This window comes from Anopheles moucheti, chromosome 2, assembly GCF_943734755.1.
Source record: "Anopheles moucheti chromosome 2, idAnoMoucSN_F20_07, whole genome shotgun sequence".
NCBI classification, from domain to species: domain Eukaryota; kingdom Metazoa; phylum Arthropoda; class Insecta; order Diptera; family Culicidae; genus Anopheles; species Anopheles moucheti.
Window position 1 is genome coordinate 7,052,716 of NC_069140.1, and position 20,942 is coordinate 7,073,657.

At 44.5% G+C, this 20,942-nt stretch overlaps 1 protein-coding gene across 1 annotated transcript; it reads right to left on the bottom strand.

The window, feature by feature from the left end:
* Positions 1-286: 286 nt before the first annotated feature.
* On the bottom strand, positions 287-1,570 carry LOC128298156 (fork head domain-containing protein FD4-like). Its single transcript, XM_053033897.1, has one exon. It carries the CDS (start codon positions 1,568-1,570, stop codon positions 287-289), a length of 1,284 nt encoding a protein of 427 aa, XP_052889857.1.
* Positions 1,571-20,942: the final 19,372 nt, after the last annotated feature.

The following is a 20,942-nucleotide window of genomic DNA, read 5'->3' on the forward strand; positions in this document are numbered from 1 at the left end:
GAACGATTGGCCAATATACGAATGGAATATTGTTCTAAAAAGAAATTATCATTAAACCGATAAGGGGGCTCTTCAGTGAGACGCGAGGTTGCCGCATAGTTTCTGTAACATTCGTTCAATTATTGTTGGGCTCAATCGTTCTCGTGTACCGGGTGGGATGAGCAACTAAAGAATGCACATAAAATACTATCCAAAAAGGTAATACAAACTCAACAAAACAGCCTTCCGGGTGTGGCCACATTAGAGCACTAACAGGAACAGGGTAGGGGATAGTCGCGAGCTCGCCTCAAACACTCCTCAGTGCAGGTCCGAGCGGTCGACTGAGATCGGTCGGAGCTCCACCCGATCGGGGACTGTCCGGTTCCGTAATGGAACCGCTCGGTGATCGACTGCCGGAACCGGACCCTATCGCAGACCCATTGCTCCCAAGGTGCTGATGAGGATGATGGTGGTGGTGGTGGTTCTGGTGATGCGCATGGTGCTGGTGATGGGCCGCGGCCAAGCTGTGGTACGAGCTGTGGTGGAAGTAATGAGGCGGTATTGCACCCAACGGTCCCATCATCAGCAGCGGATGGATGGGCAGATCGTACCCGGCCAGTGCCGGATGTGCGTACTGCAGAAAGGGAGGAATGTTGGCCCCCGGCAGGCTGGTGGCGGGTGGTAGTGTGGGCCCATGCTGGTGATGCAGCGCGGGATGATGATGTAGGGCGGCGGCGGCGGTATGATGATGCACTGGATGGCCAGCAATCGAGAGCAGGGATGGCAAGCGGTCTGGCGATTCCAACAGATTTAACTTATCGTCGGAGCTTTTTTTGGAGCGTTTGGTGTGGTCCCGCACACTGCTGATGGACCGGGCGGGGCTGGAACCCGGCGATCGGCTGCTTTCCCGCTCTATCCGCGCTCCTCCTTTGCGGCGTTCCACGAGCTCCTCTTCCGGCGTGATCAAACTTTCGATCGTAAACGATCGCTTCGGTCGCAAGGGAGTTCGCGTTGTCCCGGACATTAGCGTAGTCTCGCCGGTAGACACAGGTGACAGGGGGGCCACGGCCGGCAGTGGGGAATGAGGTTCGAGCGGTGGAGAATGCATCAAACTGGAGGGATGCAGTACCACCGGGTCCGGTAACATCGTGGTCGCACCGGGACAGTACGCGTCCGCCGAGTTTTGTGCCAGAAATATTCGATTTATGTTGGCCAGTGCTGCCAACTCTTCGTTCAGAATATCCTTGTCGGTTTTGTGCAACTTGAAGCGTTTACGGCGCCTTAGCAAACTTCCATTTTCGAACATGTCGAACGCCTGGGGATGAAGCGCCCAGTACGCTCCCTTGCCCGGACGATCCGGACGTCGAGGAACCTTGATGAAGCAATCGTTGAAGCTAAGGTTGTGCCGGAGCGAGTTCTGCCACCGTTGCGTGTTCTTGCGATAGTACGGAAACCGATCGGTGATGAACTTGTAGATATCACTCAAGGGTAACATTTTGTCCGGCGAAGACCAGATGGCCATCGCTGTAAGCGAGATGTACGAGTACGGTGGCTTCTGATCGCCGTACGTATCACGTGATGGACGTGGCATTTTTAATCACTCTTTTACTGCTGATTTTACACAACTTGATTGTTTGACTGTTTCACTGTTCTGTTAAATCGTTTGCTGGACATGGACACATTTTTATTCTTCCCTTATGTTCCCTTTTTTATGTATATCACAGTACGTTCACGAGTGAGGCGAACATCTTCACATCGCCAGCATTGTGTTTGTATCGAACGAGACGCTCACTTTACTTAGACACAAGACATAAAACTGAATTTGGCAGTGCACTCACTTTCAAGAATTCCAAAAGCACTATTTAACGCGGAACTCTTCACCTTCACCTTCGTACAACATAAATATGATGCAAACACATTTTTCTTCCACCTTGAACGATCTTCGATGGCTGTGGCTGGTTTAAAATTCTCGCTAGAACTCACCGAACACCAATCACGGTTCCGCGCCACGGAGAAGGAAAGACTTTTTCGCAACAGTTTCGACACCGCAAACACCGGCAGCAGCGAACGCGAACGCGGACGCTTGTTTGTATGGACTGTTTGGACTGTTTTATCAAATCAACAACCGAAGGTGTTGAAATGCGGAATGATATGTTAAGCGCAGTGAGGCGGCTTCCTCTCGGGTGGAGATGCAGTTGCGCGCAACGATACGCCACGCACACAGGCGCGCACCGCTAGGGGATGAGATTTGCTGTAGCCATGCGAAAAATGCACGTGTGCGTGAATTCACCGTGTCGCAAGCAGGAGCAAAAGAGACCGCACACACGGTGGTAGGCTGCGACGGAAAATGCTTGCAACCCCCTGGATTCGATCGTTAGAAAGCGGGAAGGGAGTGCAGGGTTCGTCATGGAGAGAAGGGTGCACCCTGAAGTATATAATGTGTTGGTGTGTAAGCACACGACGCGCGAGCGCCGAACTGTGTTTACATTTTGCTTCCCCTTTTTTCCAGAATGAAAAGCTACTTTCAACATCTTGGTGTTCTTTTTTGTTTCGTTTAATGTTACGAAGCTTCTACGGACCGGGACGAGCAAGCTAAACATTTGTACAATCGAGCATCAATAGCGACAGTGATGGACAAAACTGTTGTGCAGTGATTAGCTGGCTGACAGCTGCTTACTTTTCTGTGTGTAATTTTGTGTCATTCGATGGTAAAGCAAGTAAGCTACTTGTATTTAACTTGTAAGTTTGGAAATTTTTCCCAGGATTTTCATGGTCCATCAGTAATGTTGGAATCATTTTTGGAAAGTATGCTGAGTTGATATGTCTCGCAAGAGAGAGGTAGATCGGGAATCTTTTGAACGGAATCGATTTCAGTTGAAGAAAGTTTAAGAAATTTCACGTTATCTTATCACTTTTTAGTTCAACTTCAATAAAAAAAAACAATAATAATAACATTAAGTTTGCCATTCGAGCTCAAACACCCGGAGTGGGTGAAGGGGCATTTTCAATCAAACGACCGAATATTCTCGGATTTAAATTACATTTCTATTAATCTCTATGAAATATAATTCTTTGAAAGTGTTTGTAAAAATTCTCCCCCTTTTGAATTCATTCCAATTGGATAATATTTAGTTTTGTACATCACTGTATATATATGTATGGCGCCTCGGTCGTGCTGTGTGTTGGGTAAGGGTGAGAAAAACGTAAATAAAACAGCACGCACACCATATTGAAAAAGGAAACAGCTAAATAGGCGGAGCTACGCACGCCAATGGTAAAAGAAAAATGGTGGTGAACGTTGGCGGCGTTTTCCCTTCATTCTCTCGCAAAAAACACGCAATCGTTCCATCCAGGCAGGCCAAACCAGGGGTGGAAAAATGACGCTTTTGCGTTTATTGTTGTTGCTTCTTTAGAACCACCGTGCCACAAGCTAGAATAATCATTTATTTAGCGATGGAGTGCGATAAATAAATCAAATAGTTTATAAAGCGCAAGAACGAGAGACAACGCGCGTGAGCGAGTGCGAGTTCCACAATTCGCCAAGAAACCGCTGGATCATTTTCCGCGAAATCGATCCACAAAGAAAAACCGAAGCCCCGAAACGAACGGGGATGATGTGCGCTGGAATGGATAGATCTCCCGGTCGGTCCCGTGGTTGGGTTCGGTATAATACAAACGGACGTCCGGATGTACGAAGCAGGGCGTAGCAGGAATAGTGGTACTGCAGGGGTGGCCGTTGCTTTTGCCGGTCGTTTGTTTCGTGGTAAATTGACAGAAAATTTAATTGAATTATTTTCTTCCCGTTTCGCCACGAAAACGAAACGAAACCGCCGAATCGGCGAAGCGTGTAATTCTGACTCCTCTTTTCTATCATTTTTTTTCGCCATTTCCCTCGGCGGGCGAGGTTTCATCTGGCTGGCTGGATGGCAAATGGGAAGCTGTTGCTGTTGGCGGTGATTTAGAGGCAATGTTTGTACATTCCGACATTCCGACTCCGGTTTCCATTCTCCGGTGTATGTGAAGCGTTTCGGAATGCATCGCTAGGATAGTTTTGCAAGCTGAATCGAATGGGCGTGCGAGTGAAATTGTTTCCGCTGGGTTTGCTGCTGCAGCAAAGCGTTTTTAAGATATTCAATAAAATATATGTTGCTTCCCTTCGCTGCACCGCCATAAATCATGGCCGATTGTGTGGAATGTAACGTGAGGAAATATGAGAGTTATCACGCGACGAAATGGAAGGATGTATGTTTCTTATCAATTTCAGTGATTGGCACAACCGTAGGAATTTGTTGTGCTTTCTCTGTGTGTCTTTGCGTATGAAATGGTTTCAATTTACGTTTGTTACTGCACGAACTTTCTCACGAATGTATTATGTTACGAATTTCATAGATCAAATTCATAGAATTCTAAGCACCCCAGTGCAGTCTGAGCAGAGGGAGCTCTTCGATTAATTTCTCAACGAAGCAACAGCACAATATAGCAATATGCTTTGTTAATCAAATCCCAACTCCATATTTCTCCGGCTGTAGTTATTCTTTATTTAAACCAATTGTCTACAAAGTCTTGTCTTCCTGAACACTGTTCAAGACCCGCTTTTGACTGAATGTCAATGCTTGCTTGCATAACCATGAAGTACCGCGAATAAAACGTCTGATGAGCGATAGAACCCAGATTGTGATTTTGATATGGCACATTTTTCATCATCAAAAGTATGATTAGTGCCCAGGTGCAGTGGAAGACGAGCTCGCAGACAGGATGCTGTCGGCTCAAACACCAGACGCAATCAAAAACAAGATGAATGAGCAATCATGATTATGGTTGCGGTTTATTCTCTGTCCCTCCATCTCTCTCCTTTCTTTTCTCTCCGCGCACTTGACGGGAAATCTGTTGCACCAGCCTGACGATATAACACGCTCGGTAAGTAGCTAGGCCGATAAAGAACTTCTTGACATCAACCGCTCGGTCCGTATCACTGCCCATTGAGAACCATTGATTTCATTCTTTTCGGCCACACAATGCTCGGTATCCAGTGGGTTCGAAACAGTAACACAAAGTAGCATCATCTCACCTGTTTAAATCTCTTCCCTCTCGGATCGGAGGATGTTGCTAGTTATGTCGTGTCTCTTTGTCGTGGACCGCATCGCGTGGATTCACGTGGGAATGGAATTTATGTTTGATTTGGCTAAGGTCCCATCGGTGTTGAATGATGGCAGGTGCTGAGTGTTGATTAAATTGAAGCCTTTCTTCACTACATCGGTTGGTGTGGTTGGGAAAGTTTACCGTTCTGATATGCTGCAGATTGGTTTTTCTTTCTATTGTACGAGCCACTATACTATCTAGTAATCATTCAATGGGAAGTCATGATTCAACATTGATTCAAGAATGGCGCATATTAAAATAATTGGGAAAACACATTTTATTTAATTTCTAAGTATACAATAGACGATCAGTTTAATCATCACCGAAGCATGGAACAGATGTTAAATGAATGGAACAGAAATGAAATGATGTTATTGATTTATTCATTTTCGAAATTTTTAAGAACCTTTTGTTGACATGTCAGGGACAGGGGATAGTTTAAAAGTTGAGTTTTTATACAAATATTAATGACAATATTGAAATATATGTGAATAAAGTATATCACCGTAACTATACTAAACATTCTGTTAGTTTTCGTCTGTCGGATAAGATAGCAATTCTCCAGTAATTCTAATTTTTTAACGAATCATTCACGAATCGGGTAAATAGAGACAAAGATAGCCAAATATGGCAGACCTAGACCTCTTGAGGTTGTTGTGTCGATAAAGAAAAAGAAAAAGTGTTTAGCCTTATCCTAGTTTATAATTAGTGATAATTCTGAAAAACAAATACTGGTATAAAATGTTGGAACCGAAAAATTCTTTGGAGTTTCTTTTTTAATATTCAATATCTTTGAATAGAGACACAAAGTCATTCATTCAGCGTAAAGAATCATTAAGATTTACCCAACACTACACTCTACTTGTTCACAAGACGTGTTCGTGTTTTTATAGTCAGAATAATGGTAACCCGAGACTCGTTATTCCAGAACCGAATTAAAATTAATGTAAACATTTTCTTGTCTTTAAATGAAATGCGTTTGTTTTAACGACAAATGATAGGAAACATTTGTAATCCAAAATTGCATGTCCCATTGTGTCGTGTGAGAGTAGAAACAGCTGCCACAGACGGTGTCCATTTCCCATCAGTCATCAATAATTAGTTATTGAACAATCTAAACACTAACCACCAAAAGCATACACACGGCAAGATACGACAGCACGTAGTGTGTCAAAGCGAACACATAAACAAAGTATTAGTACAATCCCAACAACGGCACGTTTACGTTTGCCTTCGGGCATCTCCCAGCAGAGTTTATAACCCCATTTTTGCCAGAGGCACGGCAAAGTTCAATAATGAATTTATAATAACTTAATTTTTCTCCCTCATGGTCGCTCGTTATCAAAGCGAGCTTTCTAGCCGCGCGCTCTGGTTGCGGTTATTTCAACGCCGGATATAGCCGGCCTGTATCGCGTTTTGATATCGGCAATTTGCTGGACCTTACCAACAAAAACGACCCGGTCATTTTGTCTCTCGGTCGCGTTCTATTGATTTAGATTGCATGGGAAAATGTATTGTTTGGTCCCGGGCGGCGTCCCGATACCATCGCCTGTAATTGTCATCGAATTGGAGCTAATAATTGGATTATTAAGCTATCACCATCATATCATCATGATCGCTGTGGAAATTACTCTTTTCTCAAACCATTCCGCTGTGCTCCCTAAGCGGATATCCATCTGGGGGGGACTAAAAATTCCTGAAATTTTCGTTATCTTATCAATGTTGTTGTCCGTTTTAACTCCTGCTGCCGGGTACCATCGAAATTCGCTCACAGGCAGGGAACATAACTCAATTCCTCTATCTTCTGACCCGTTCAGCATTGAAAGCGTGTGTAATATCACGCAGGTTCTTAACGTTTTTTCTTCGCACCATCCAGAAACATCCATTTCAGGAAAACTTTTTTTCCGAGAACGTTAACAACCAGCCCATTCAAACGTATTTTGGAACCTGCTGCAGATGTTGCAAGTGTTGTAACGCTCCGACACGCAACGACGATGAGACAGATTGCGGTGGATAGGAGCGCAGCTATTTATGCGCGACGTTTATGCGAATGTATAATAACCCTGGACAAGACATTCATTCCCCCTTTTGTTTTGCCACGAAAAGGTAAATCAACGAAAGCTTTTACCCAGCGATAAACACCATACAATAGAAAGGGAAAGACACGGGTTCTCGTGCTAAGAACGCGTCGGAAATGTCCGAAAGGATACGTCCTACGTGCTGTGGGACCCACACTCGATGACAGGGATACAAACGTTTGGTCTTGTACTTTGCGAGGTTCCTAGCGCTTCCTGCAACAAATAGCGCCCAAGTTCATCGATCATGCCGCGCCATTTGATATGCTTTCGGGGCTTGTACTCTTTCCCAACCCTATCGCACACATAATATCGTGTTCAACACAATGTACAACAAATTTATTATTTACCGAAATCGGTCCAAATACATTTCCCTCCTTCGGAACATTATATTACGGTAATAAATGACACACAAAATCAGCCGCGCACGAAAGGAGGCACGAAACTGCTAGATATTCAAACGAACAGATGCAACGCCACGCACAAAAGGGAAACAACAAACACTGCCCACTGTGTGTGTGCGGTGGAGGCAATGCAAGGAAGCGGCAAGACAATCGAGGGAAAAAGGGTTACGGTTGAAGATGATTTATGGTATCCACACAGGTTCCGGATTTGGAACGGTATCCTTCCATCGCTGCGAAAAGCTGAGGGGGAAACGACGTCACGCCGAAAGGGAAATTAATAATAGCACCAAATAGTGTGCCAATACGCAAAGTCAATGATGACGGGCCCCGAAACCCGGTGCCGGTGCAGGAAAAGTATATAAAATGCCGTGAAGCACACACACAGACACACACGGACACACGGTCACAGGGAGGGAAAAGCAAGAATTCATCCATTTCGACAGGCGTATAAAAGAAACGGGGTAAATATTTATTTCCCCAACAACTCGCCCGTTCCGGATTAGTGTGTATACGAAATGTGATAAAAATTGAACTTCATCGGTTTCCGCTGCTTTTTTTTCTTCTTCCCTTTTCAAAAAGGAAAACGTTAAACAATAGCGCTTTTCCACGCACATACAGGTCGGAAGTTGAATGTTTCGTCTTTTTTTTCTACTCGGTCTCTGAAATGGGCCGTGTAAACGATTCCTAACTCATCCCAGTAGACTAGAAACGGAAAATCCTTCGAATAGGATAATATGGAACCGGAAAAACTCCGCTCTGGAAGAAAATTCCACACCGCAACAACCGTCCCACTGTCACTTGTTCACGCCCTGGGAAGGAGAGAAAGCAAGCGAGAGAGTGGTTGGTTCTGTGTCGCATCGGTTTTGGTGCTGTGGTAAATTAAGAGTCATAATTGAAAATTTACACTGATTTATCATGGGGTTCGTTGCGCTCGAGTTCGATCCTGCCCCGGCGTACCGTGTGTGCGTCGGTAATTTTCCAACGCGACTAATTTTGCACGGCTCGGCTCGGAAACCGAAGGGGTGAACAAGCACGGGGTGAACACGATAGCCAGAAAAGTTTGTCCTTTCCTTTCCGGATAATTTGATTATCGATGTTTAACAAGCAGGATTATTAGTTGTGTGTCGGGGGTTGTGACTTTTTTTTTGGTTTTTGCTGCGTTCCTCCTGCTAAGTGTAGGGGAAGTGGACGGATGGGCGAAGAGCAAGCGGGGTTTTGCACTGTGGCCGTTCCGGGTGCGATGCTGTTACGGCAATAACTCATCGTAAATGATGCAATATTTTGACAGGGAAGCGTTTCCGGAGAACTTATTGCCGTCGTGGCAAGTGCTTTCGGGGGCTGATGAATTAGGTAGTTAGTGGATATGAGATGTATCAAATGTACGAAGGATTTATGAGGATGTTCAAATGGAGAAAGGTTTATTCCGTTTTTCGTTCTTAGCTTGCTTTTGGGTATTAAGTACATTTGTTATTAATGTAAAATTTAATGAAAATTTCCCAAGCTGTCAAAATTCTGAAATAATGCCTCTTAGGTTTTGTTATCAGTGTCACATATCGTGAAGAAATCATCATCCTTATTATCACCATTCACGAATTCTTCTAGAATACTTCAAGCCAGCACGCGATTGTTCTTACTTCCATCGTCTTCATCAACGTCCTGCCGACGAGCAGACGATTTTTCTACCAATCTCTGATCTTGATGATTGTTAAACACTTCAAAATTATTGAAATCTGCTCATGGTCTTTAAAGATCCGAGTCATTTGATGCTCTATCAGGAGTATCTTCATCACAACAATATACAACAGTCTGTCACCGGAATAAATCATAAATAAGTTGAACTCACAGGAGAAGCTCAACATCTGACTATAAATATGCTTACAATTTTCAGTATTCTAACTTGTATATTACGACTGCCTAACGTTTAGACCAATTTTCATCTATTTCATTGAAACAATTCACAATTCTTAAATTTCATTTGTGACGTGCCGGACCCCTGCACCCTGTAGTCAGTCATATTGCATTATGGCCATCAGTATCGAAAATCGATCGACTAAAAATACCCCGACAGTGCGATGTGTCGAAACTGTCGAAAGCTGTCTAAGCGGGACGAATCATCGACAGAAACGAAAGCGCTCGATCTATCATTAGATAATTAATGATAAACTATATAGACCTTGCCCGGGCGGCAGTCTCCAGCATGCCCGGCTGCCCCGAGGGACGACCGGCTGCCCTTCGACTGCTCGAGTCAATCTCATTAAAGGCCAACCCCAAAGGCCTGCGTTGCTGCAGCCCTATTGACACTACGAACTCTGGCGCCCGCCAGCTCTCCAGAAACCGTTGGAAGCACATCGAAACCCCTCAGAACCTCAAAATGGGGAGGGCGTTCTTGGCGGCCTTTTTGCACCGAACCGCGCCGGGTTCACAATCTAATCGTTAATTTATGATGATTGTTGTCTAATTGTAACAATGTGCTGAAGTGAAATGCACAAAACCAGCTCGCGCACGACAGCGAACGGCCGCGCTACGGTTCGGGCGCGATGCGAGAAATCTTTTGTCTTTCCCGGCTACCTTCTGGTACCGCGGACGGCCGGAATCGGGCAAACCCTTTACAAGAAGCCGCCGATCGTGCCGATCGTTTGCAATCAACACGCGGTTACCGCCGACACGTTTGCTGCGCGCACACGGTTTAAGGACGGACGAATGATTTTTCGTGGCCAGAAGTATCGTCGATGGCAGGTTCGCGTCCTGGCCATCCTGGGAAAACGTGTGAAAGCTCGCCCGTCGTCCGGCACTCTGTCATTACGCGAGCGTAGCATCAAACAACCACCGTCCGCTGCGAAGGGTCGCACTTTTCGCGGCAATAGTGTGCATGCCCGCGACTCTCCAGCAAAGTGTTAGCACATCGGCAATCCGGTGCGCGATTCGATCGCGAGTGTGCGCGTGGTTCAAACACCGCCAAATCCGCATGTAAGTGGAAAGGGAGGGCTGAAGTGGGAAGAAAGGTAGCAACAGCCTCACCAAACGCAAAGCATCCCGAGAGCACTTTAAACTGTGCTAATCACGAGCGAACCTTTTGCGAATGGGGCAGCTTTTCTTTCGGCCTTTCCTTGGCTGATTTTCACACCACACGATTGGGTACCGATTCGGTGTACGGGAAAGGCGTCATTTATCGGGCGCGTGTGGGGACACGGGCACGGGCGGGAGCAGTAAGGGATATTTCGCCTGTGCGAATGCGCGAGCAAACCGCGAGTAATCCGAAAAATGACCCCTTGAAGGCAGGCGATCGATCATCTTTCATCGAGTTCGTTTATGAGCCGCCGAACGCATTAATCCCACCGAAAGATCTTTTTCGCATCTTGTCCATCCCGCCCGTACCACCTTCCCTTCTCTTGTGCTCATCGTACTCACATCGTTCCTTACCTTAAAAGGGCCTCCTTTAGGACGGCTCGTCCGTTGCACGCCGGGTCTGTGCACACGTGAGCGCAGAAGTTAAATCGAGAAAATGGTTTTTCCAGTGGCATCTCGATGCACTCGGATGATCAGTTCTGGTTGGTCAGAGTGAACACGCGAAAGTCAACGCGAACGGGCTTGTTAGGAATCGGTCCGCCGCGGCTGCCCGACCGTCCGGTCAACACGCTGGTACTTGTGTCGATAATCATGCCCAACCGGCTGCTGATTAGCTCGACTCAACTGATGATCATCTGCGGGGTTTTTTTTATCGCGATCTGGCCAGTATCTGTGGCTGTGGAGGAGTTGCATACGCTGTTGTGGACAGGCTATCGTTAGCCGCTTGGCGGAACATTGTATCGCGTGACGGTATCACGCCATTTGCTTTCAAGATTGTATTTACCTTTGCAGCAACTTTCAAATTCGTGATAGGTATACTGACAACAGATTACTTTTTTTTCTGCTACAATGTTATTAAGTTATCAAAACACATAGTGGTTGGCAGTGGGACATTTAGCACAAAAGGAACCATGAGATATTCACTTTTATAGACATTCAGTATTTATTTGTTAGACTGTGTGACGACTCTCATGCACTGTTGTTCATGAATTGTCGAATTCATTATTACAAATCTAAAAATCCTTGAGATATTGTGTTTTTTTTAAAGATAAGATAACCTCACGATAACATTATGACATGTTTGAGCTTGTGGTTATACAATAAAGTTTATTTAAACAATAACTCCGTTCCACGAAGGCATCAATTTACAAAACGGAAGAGCCTTTTCTGTATGACGTCGGTTCTAAAAACATCGTTCATGATACTTTTTCTCCTGTTTGTACATTTCATTCACTCCATCTGCCTGCCGGTCAGCGAAGTAAAAGCAAAACCCCCTTCCCCATTTTACGAAAACGAGTCTCTAAACAAGATTCTAGTTAACAAATTGCTCCCTCGAATTAACACTTAACAAAAGGCTGCGGTGTGTAGCATATCAACTTAAAGAAAGAAAAACTTTACCACATCACCACCACCTTCGAAATCGTCTGCCAAACTTCCAGCACAAATCACGAATAATTAGCTGCATTAATACTTTCCCACTTGCCGTGTTCTGGCTGCTGCTCCGAGAGAAGATACACTGTTCGGCGTGCTTCAATCGCCGAAAACCCGCCATTGTTGAGGTGTGTAATACAGCATCGGTTATTCCAATTCCAAAGATCTCCGACCTAATGATGGACCGAGGCCACGTATGTTGCTCACGCACGTTTTTGTGGCTTTGAGCAATGAATGTTGTCCGTCGTGCCACACAGCGATGAATGGTTAACCGAACTAAGCGTTCGGACGGGGGTTTGACCGTAAATGGACACGAGGCAGTCCTTTTTTTTAAAAAAAGATTGGACGATCGTGTACGTGGATACGTTTGAAGGATCGGTAGTGTTTGCGCTGCCGGTTAATAAATGATTTGTGGTTTCAATGTAAATACGATAATAAATTATTGGTGCGGGGTTTCGTGCGAGGACTGAGGACGGTTTTGTAGTAGTTGGTTTCGATTGGCAATGGTCAGAGAGACAGAGAGATCAGAAATGTGCTTATGGTAATTTATAGCTGCGTATTAAAGCTAGGTGGGGTTAGTTCTAAGCATTGCATCAGGTAAAGGTCATTGAGCTCTACAATGAGCACTTAAATCTCCAAAACTACATCAAACTATACCTTCTCATACCAACTTTCATTGCAGTCTTTTAAAAAGAGTTTACATCTCTTCTCTCGCCAAAATTGCAGTCATTTGCTTAAAGTCTTCTGGATTTCTAGTCCTTTGAGATTAAAGTGTTTGAAAATTCGTGGGTATTAATTGGTAACTTCGATACATTTCAGATATTAAATTATTACTAGATATTTTTAAAGATCTTCGTGAAAATGCAAAGAACAACTGCAGCTTTCTACTTATACTGAAGAACTTCCGGACCAATCGGATTGTCTATTGCCATATAATTTAAAATTATCTTTGCTACAATGTCAAACAGAACAAATCGAAAAGGTAGAAGTTGTATCTTCCCTACTACCGCTTGATCCAAAGTGGTTCAATTTCCACTTAAACAATTCGTCATATTTGTTTTCATGCGCGATTAAAACGATCCTCTACTCTGTTCCTAGCAAATAAAACTTACCGTTGACGGGTGTCAAACGCCGATACACGGGCTTCAATACCCAACACACAAACACACCACAGCCGAGCATCAAAGCCTTTCCGGAATGTAGATGCCGCAGCAGCCGGAATCACACTGAACGGCCGAACGGCAAACATACGGGCAACTTTATTTTTCAAAGACACCGCACCGCAACTGCCTCCTGCTGTGAAAATTTGTACTTTAAAGTCATCACACCTTTTATTGCGAATGAAATATATGTATTTTCGGGTCGCTGGGTGCTGTGCCCGTCCTCCAACCCATCCTTTCCGATCGGGGTTTTTTTTTTGTGATCACCAAACCATTTGACCAAGAACGGGAGTGAAATGACTTGCGAGCAGAGAAAACGGCACAAACCGGTGGAGAGACAGCCGAAAAGAAGAAGAAGAAGAAACAAAACACACCAACCTACATGGGATGGGGAAAAGTAAACCAAACGATCGTCAAACCCAGCCCCAGACAATGGGGTAAGGATCGCGCGAGCAAGCGATCGTGAATGTATGAAAATAAAAGAGTGGGTTTATGATAATCGAATCACATATAGCGCGAACGCGCGCAGCTATGTTCAACTTCATACTCCGGCACAGAACCGGGAACGGTGGGTGGACGATGATGTGGAGTTGGTGGGTGTGGGACACCGTAGGGACCGGGAATCTCAAAAACCAATAATAAAACGACGTGGTCATTCCTCATAACCCCCGCGACCATTTTCGGTCGGCACAATTCGAACCGAGGCGAAGAGGCAATAACTGATGCCACTTATGAGTGCCCGGGACCGACCGGGAGTGTTCCGAGTGGCGGCGGCCATAAACGTGTTGTGTTGTGTATGTTTTTACGATCGAGCTCCCTCGAGGTGTCGCGGGTGTGGTGTGGAGTGCGAGTTGAACCGGTCCCTGTTCGTCGCTTCGGTCCACTCCACCGGTTGCATTCTCCCAGCTCCGAACTGCTCGGTGATCGGTTATTTGATTAATCTATTGTAGGATCCGAACTGATCCTGGTGAGATGAAAGCAATATGCCGTAAATGATGTGCCAAGTAAAAAAGGCACAACCCGATGCCCGATATCATAGATTTCTGTTGTTTTCTACCCTTGCCCCAATCGCCGACACCGAAGTGAGTGATCTTTTCGCACTTTTCCATAAATCAACCCTCGGGCCAACGAAAAAGGGTAATGGGAAGAGAGAAAGGAAGGCAATAGAATATTAATTTTCAACCTATAGCAAACAACCGATCAGTCGGTAGTGCGGCAGAATCCGTACATAGAGCACGCACCTCAGGTGCAGGATCGAATTGGGTGAGTGTGGAATCGATTTGTAATATTCTTCTGCACGTGTGTGTATAGTTTTTTATACATCGGTTTTGCCCTCCTGCTGCGTGAATAAATCGGCTGAAAGTGCTAAAATATTGCCCGATCACCTTTCAGGAATGCCGCTTCGGAGAGTGTTATGCCGGATGGTACGCGAAACGGAGCGATTTGTTCTATTTGGATATTTGATGCATTTCGTAACGCTGATCATGCATTTTTTGTGCACTTGTTTGGAATGATGCACAAAATAAAGTCTATTGTAGGTTTATATTCATGTTCAGCAGAGAGTGGAAGAGAGGGACACAGTATGTTAAACTCAACCTCAGAAGAGTTTCAAAAACTGAGGAATTTTTGCGATATTTGCTACTGCTGAACTTGCAGTAATAGTTGATGAATTGTAGCTTGTTAGTGTTAGACCATCAAGCTTAATCTAGGGAAAATACTTGAATTCTGAGTGAGAATAGTAAATTCTGAGTAAATTCACCAAGAAATTCTTGATATCCTAAAATTCGTGTCCAATAAGACGTACCACCTTGTTCTGCTATATCAGGCGATGAGAAAACGAATAAACTGCTGTAAAAGGCGTTTCTGAAGGTGTGTATGTTGTATGGAACTCAAGAGAATACCAGCTTTCCTCAGAAATTCTGCATTGACGTATTGGCAAAGTTTGAAGAATACAGAAGATCTCAGAAGCATACAGCTTTACTTCGGTTGATATGTACTTAATTTGGAAGGATACAGAGGAGATCAGCATCACTTTTCCATAAGCATCCTAGCGGCTTTGATTTGGCAGGCTTCCTGAAGGCAGAGTTATGATATCTAGGATCAGATCTGATCATTATGCATTAGACGCTTGCATATAGCACGTAAACCTGGTTCGAACGATGTTTTTTCGTTGGTGTGTAAAGCACCAGGACTTACACTCCCTATGTAGTCTTGCTTGGTGACGGATAACATTATGGTTTTGAAAAACCTTTCCCAAATTATCAAGAATTTGCTAGAACATGATTAGTCCCTCTAAATATCTCAGCTTCCTTAAAATATGTTATGTTGCTTTTTTATGTGAGTGGTATTGCACGTAGCTCGTGATTAGACAAGCCAGTTGCAAGAAATGCCTGCTAGAAATACTACAATATACTACTCGGCATCACATTGCAATTAATAAATAAGAAATTGATTGAAATAAATTAAATGATATTGACTGTTGAGTTGATTGAAAATCTGTATCAAATTACGCACCGTTCAACCACGACCTGCGTTGGATTGCAATCGTCCCGAAGCCATTTGCATTTCCGTATCATTCGCTCTATTGCTCCGCTTTAAACATCTACCATTTAGCTAAAGACAAAAATATATTACCCAAACACGCACATAATGTTGCATACATTAAAACCCCCCGAACACAGCGGGCCTCTTCGCAGTTCGGTGCAACAACGGGGAAGACAGAGACCAAAACAAGAATGGCGTGTCCGGGCGAATGCAGTCGACGCAATAATAACGAACAAAAACCGACCAAAGCTCCAAAAAAGCGTATACAAACATCGTACAAGCGAAAACATGCACCTTTGCCAAAAAGCCGCGCAAGGCGGCAAGTTGGCTGTAACTATCAAATGGGGGCCCTTTTTAACATACACACTCATCCGCCAACAAGAAGAAAAAAAAACCACTCCTCGGCCCAAACGTACGCGGTGGGGTGAGAGAAAAATGGCCAGAAGCATCCTTTCTTTTCAACCTAATTTTCCCTTTGCCTGATTGAAGATTTCCCCCCGTTCGGTGGGATTTTGGGACCGGGACACATGGGCTGTGATACGCGCCTGCGAAACTGGAAGTGGGAAATGTGAAATTTTCGTTAAAGTGTTGTGGTGTTTATTTTACCAAACTCGTTAGCCCCGGTCCGGATCACCGTCTCCCCCTCTTCCCCATCTCCAACGACTCCCTTATTTCGGTGAAGGCCAATTTAGCACTGCTGCTGGTGCTGGTGGTGGTGGTGCTGTTGCCTCATTTTCTTACCTTCACCCCATTTCGGTGCGTAGTATGCCTACTTGCGTGCAAAACATTAAGGAGTGAAGGGGAGAACAAGAACCAACCGGGTGGGTGAGGGAAGGAGAGAGGGAAGGAAAATCGAAGCGATCGTCTCGTAGTGGTGCTTCCCTTGTTTTTCGGCGTTTCGCGTTTCTTCTTTAACCGCACGATCTCGCGCAAACGAGCCGCTGCAGCATCCACGAGCATAAGTGGCCACCGAAAAGTGAAGCGGCACAAGCATGATTTCGAGGTAAGAAATATGTTTATTATTATCATTATATTGCATCTCGTCCCGATCTCGGTGTAACCCCGTGTGCAGCGGGTTTTTGCTCTTTTGCGGGGTCCGCTTTTGCCGCGCTTTGGTGGCGCGATCCTTTTCGGTGGCTCGTTTTGTTGGGGCTCGATCGTTTGTACCGGTTGATGGAGTAGCATTTCGACACGCGGATCCCATCATCGGATGCGAGCGGGAACCGAGGCCGAGGCTCGGACACCACGGATACTCGTTTGCTGCCTTGCTGTCTGGTACGATTCCAAACGCCGCGAAACGATGACGCTGAGCGCTTAACAACTTCACGCGCACAAGCGCAAACGTTCGCAGACGCAGGCGAATTGTTGTCCGGGCTCTTTATTTTTTTTTGCTGGCCCCCCTTTTGTGTTGTTTTATTTTCCTCGTGGTTCAGTTTTCCCAGCCCCAGCAAAACCCACGGGGTTAAGATCGAAATTGAAAAGTGTGAAGATTCGTTTAAAATTTTAAAAGTGCAATCCCGCGGCACCGCGTTCACTGGGTATGGTGGGGTTGCAAAAGTAAGCGAAAAGAATGGAAGAAAACCCCTGCAGCTGCTGCTGCTCGGCCCCGGTACCGGGAGAGAAAACGCAAGAAAACGGCGTAAAAGGTTCATCCAGAAAACTGATCAAAAATCGACCCAACAGCAAACACGGCGTTCATGTACCGCCGCCACCGCACGAATGCTAAGGAACCGCGCTCGGCTTACGAGCCGCCCCGAGTGCCTGGCTGGCCCAGAACAAATGCCATAAAATATGCTCCATAAAACCTGAAAACCCATTGTGGAATGTTAATTTTCGCGAGACGCCCAGTCTGTGGCGGTGAGTTGTTCGGCCGGGGTTCAACCGGGTGTTGCTCGGGTGCGGGTTTTGCATTTGAAATATGAGTTTGTGGGGCGTTTGGGGCGCAAAAGGAACCAACCAACTCTTGTGGTTGCTGGGTGGTGCTTACTTTTGGGCAATTACTGCCGTTGTAACTAACGAGTTCAATTCTTTTCTGGGCGAGGAATGAAGCTCAATAATTACAAGTGTTCGTAACGAGGTGGCTTAAATACGGCTTATGCAGATAGGACCGTCCGTCGACGGATGGATCATCTTTAAGCTGCCGTTTAAGATGCGTAAATTTGGGTAAAAGTTAAACCAAATTTCGATTTCAAATTTGCATTTGTGTGGTTGTGCTATTAAATATGAATCGCTCACAATAAACAATGTTAAAATGATCCCACCCGACACAAACACAAATAGCTCTTGCATCACTTCGGTCGAGAATGATTGATCTCGATATCGTTCTTCTTGAATAATGATTGGTGAGATATTTTTTCAAGGTTCATACAAAGAGTCCTACAACATTTTACTATCGATTGACTGACCGAATCGCAACAATAAAATAAATTTGTAGGCAACCTTTTAATGGACACCTGATCGTACAATTTGAGCTCTTCCATTGGACCACTTGAGTGTTAATACAAGCCTACCGCTATTCATGTTTCCGATTATTTATTCGTTCACCTAATTCGCTCTCAAACTAGAATATTACCTCGGTTTAGCCCCTCTTTTATAACAGAGCTTGCTGTCGAATTATAACCTTGTTTGTGTAATGCATACAATAGCACGCGTTTTCAATTGTGCTCTATTGAGACGGACACAAATAGCACCTTCACTGATGAATGTAACCGGCCGTATTGTAACATCAAGAGCGGAAAGTCTTTCGATGTTGTTAGGCGTTGCCAGAAGGGCAGCCAGACAGACCCTCTTTGCCGTGGTTGAACACCGTTAACATTAATCTTCCATTGGCGGCAAACGTTCTTCCCTGCTGTGACGTCAAACCCTTACATCATCCACCTTCGCGCTGCTCTGCATCAGTTTGCTTTTCAAATCTCAACACCACCATCATCATCACCATCATCATCCACGGGGACCAGGGTGTGCAAGCGTAAAGAAAAAAAACGCCACAATCAAACGATCGCAGCAAAGATCCATATCCGAGTTACCCCCCGACGAGCGTAACGATCGTTCGCTCGCTCGAAATTTACCATACGTTCGATATCGAATTTATTTCAAATACATTATGTTGTTTTGTTTGTTAATAACGGTCTATTAGGTGTTTGTGTGTATGCACGCCGTCTGGGCGTCGGGTTTTTGTTTGATAGCGAGAATGTGGTGTTTTATGCGACTGACACCGATCTGCCACCCACATGTGCACGCAATGATGGCGCATTGGATGGAGGGAGAACCACTACAGAAAAGTGGAACGAGTTTGTTTTGAATGCTTTAACTTTGTGGACGACGACGTGACAAAAAAAAAAGTTACCAAGACGAGGTTCGTCGCTTTACTCGTTGTTGTGTTCTTTTGTTCATTTTTAAATTAAATATTGATTGTTATAATTTTATCAGTGTTTTCTTAAGGATTCAAATTTTACAATATGTTATTATATCAATTTAGTATCAGTTTTTTTATTGTAGAAATGTTTTACCAACTATTGGTACCCCTGTTGGCAAACTTTTAACTTAGACATTGAAGTCTTTAATACAAAAGGAAATTTATTTTATTGTTTGAAATAATGAGAATTGTCACGTTACTCTCGTGAATCTAACCGAATACGACTACAGACAGTTACTACTTGATAATGGGTAGTATTAACAACTGACTACTGACAAATAAGACCTGTTGCATAGGCTTTTATAGAACCCAACATCCTTAAGTTTTGGTTCCATAGTTCGACCTGGCCTTTATACATATCATACGATTTTTTCCAAACAGGCAAGAATTGCTACTGAATCTTTTCTTCCGAAAAACAAAAATAGTGCTTTAAAGCAAAATTGTGTTGTGTTTAAAGCAAAACACAGCGAAAGGTTAGGTGTTTCGCGGAACCACTCAAATGTGCAATTCAGGTAGCTCGTTCCGAATCCTGAAAACTATTTATTTACGGTTTTTATTTTCCAAACACGTCTCAAAATGCTCGAAATGCTGCTAAAATAAATATTGTCCCATTTGCTACCTAAGTAAACTGTGTAACGTTCCGACTCAAGTATGTTTGGATAGGCTGCTGGCAGGATGTATCTTTTGTTAGTTTGTATCCTTCGAAAATGAGTCCCTGCAGAGCTTGGAAGAAGGTGCACGAAACAACATAAACAATGATGGCTAAACAATGTAAAACCAAGCTTCGAGTTGGTATAATAAAGCTTCTTGTTGTCATGTTTTTTACTTTACACCTGCTCCATTTTTTAACAAGTTCTACAACAATTTAGCTCGATCGGTCAACAGCGAAACGCGTTATTCAAAACAAATAATGCCGTCATTGCTATATTTAGCTTGCAATTAACCTCACGGTGATACTATTCATGCTTTCGCTCTAATTAAATATGCATTTTTGCACACACCCAGCACGCACTGTTTTGCCGCAAAAAAAAACGCTGCCACTTTTGACGCTGTCTCTCGTGCCACCAGCGTATAATTACTAGCAAAAGAGAGAAAAAAGCACATAAATTACGCACTTTTTACTAAAACAAACCCTATGCGCTCAAGCTGGCAGTAAATCTATTTGCTTTGCCGTATCTTAATCGTAATTATGCAAAACGTTTTGTATAGTACGGACAACCACACAAAAACTCGCACTCACTCGCCTATCAGTTTCAGCTGCCCCCACCCACCCTCCCCAGCATGTGTGTAAGTAGCTTTATACCAGTTTTGTTGTTGGTGGCCATTCATCCAGTACTCGATATTGCGTGGCCCGGTCCATTTTCAGCCAGGGCTGGGAAAAGCTGGATGATGGGTGAGTAAAATGTAAGCTCACCGCCGTTCGTGACATGCATACATGCATGTCGTACATGCATTATTTATTTAGCTACCAACAGTGCAATTTTTCTATACTCCGTCCGGCCCGGCCTCTCAGGTCCCACCGATACTCGATAAGGCGAAAGAAATGCCCAACACGCCCGAGAAAGCCCCATCAGTCAACAGTGTGATACCATTATCGCATGGCTTGGTTAAACAAACAAGAAAACGCTCAACATTGCCGACACCGCCACCGCCACCGTGTCTGTGCGTAGTCTTTTCCACCCCTTTTTGCGGTACAATCATTTGCGCAACATAAGCGATTCCGCATTAA

Bases quoted from the DNA above. Each gene is read 5' to 3' on its own strand.
- LOC128298156 (XM_053033897.1), bottom strand. From the start codon at position 1,570: ATGCCACGTCCATCACGTGATACGTACGGCGATCAGAAGCCACCGTAC.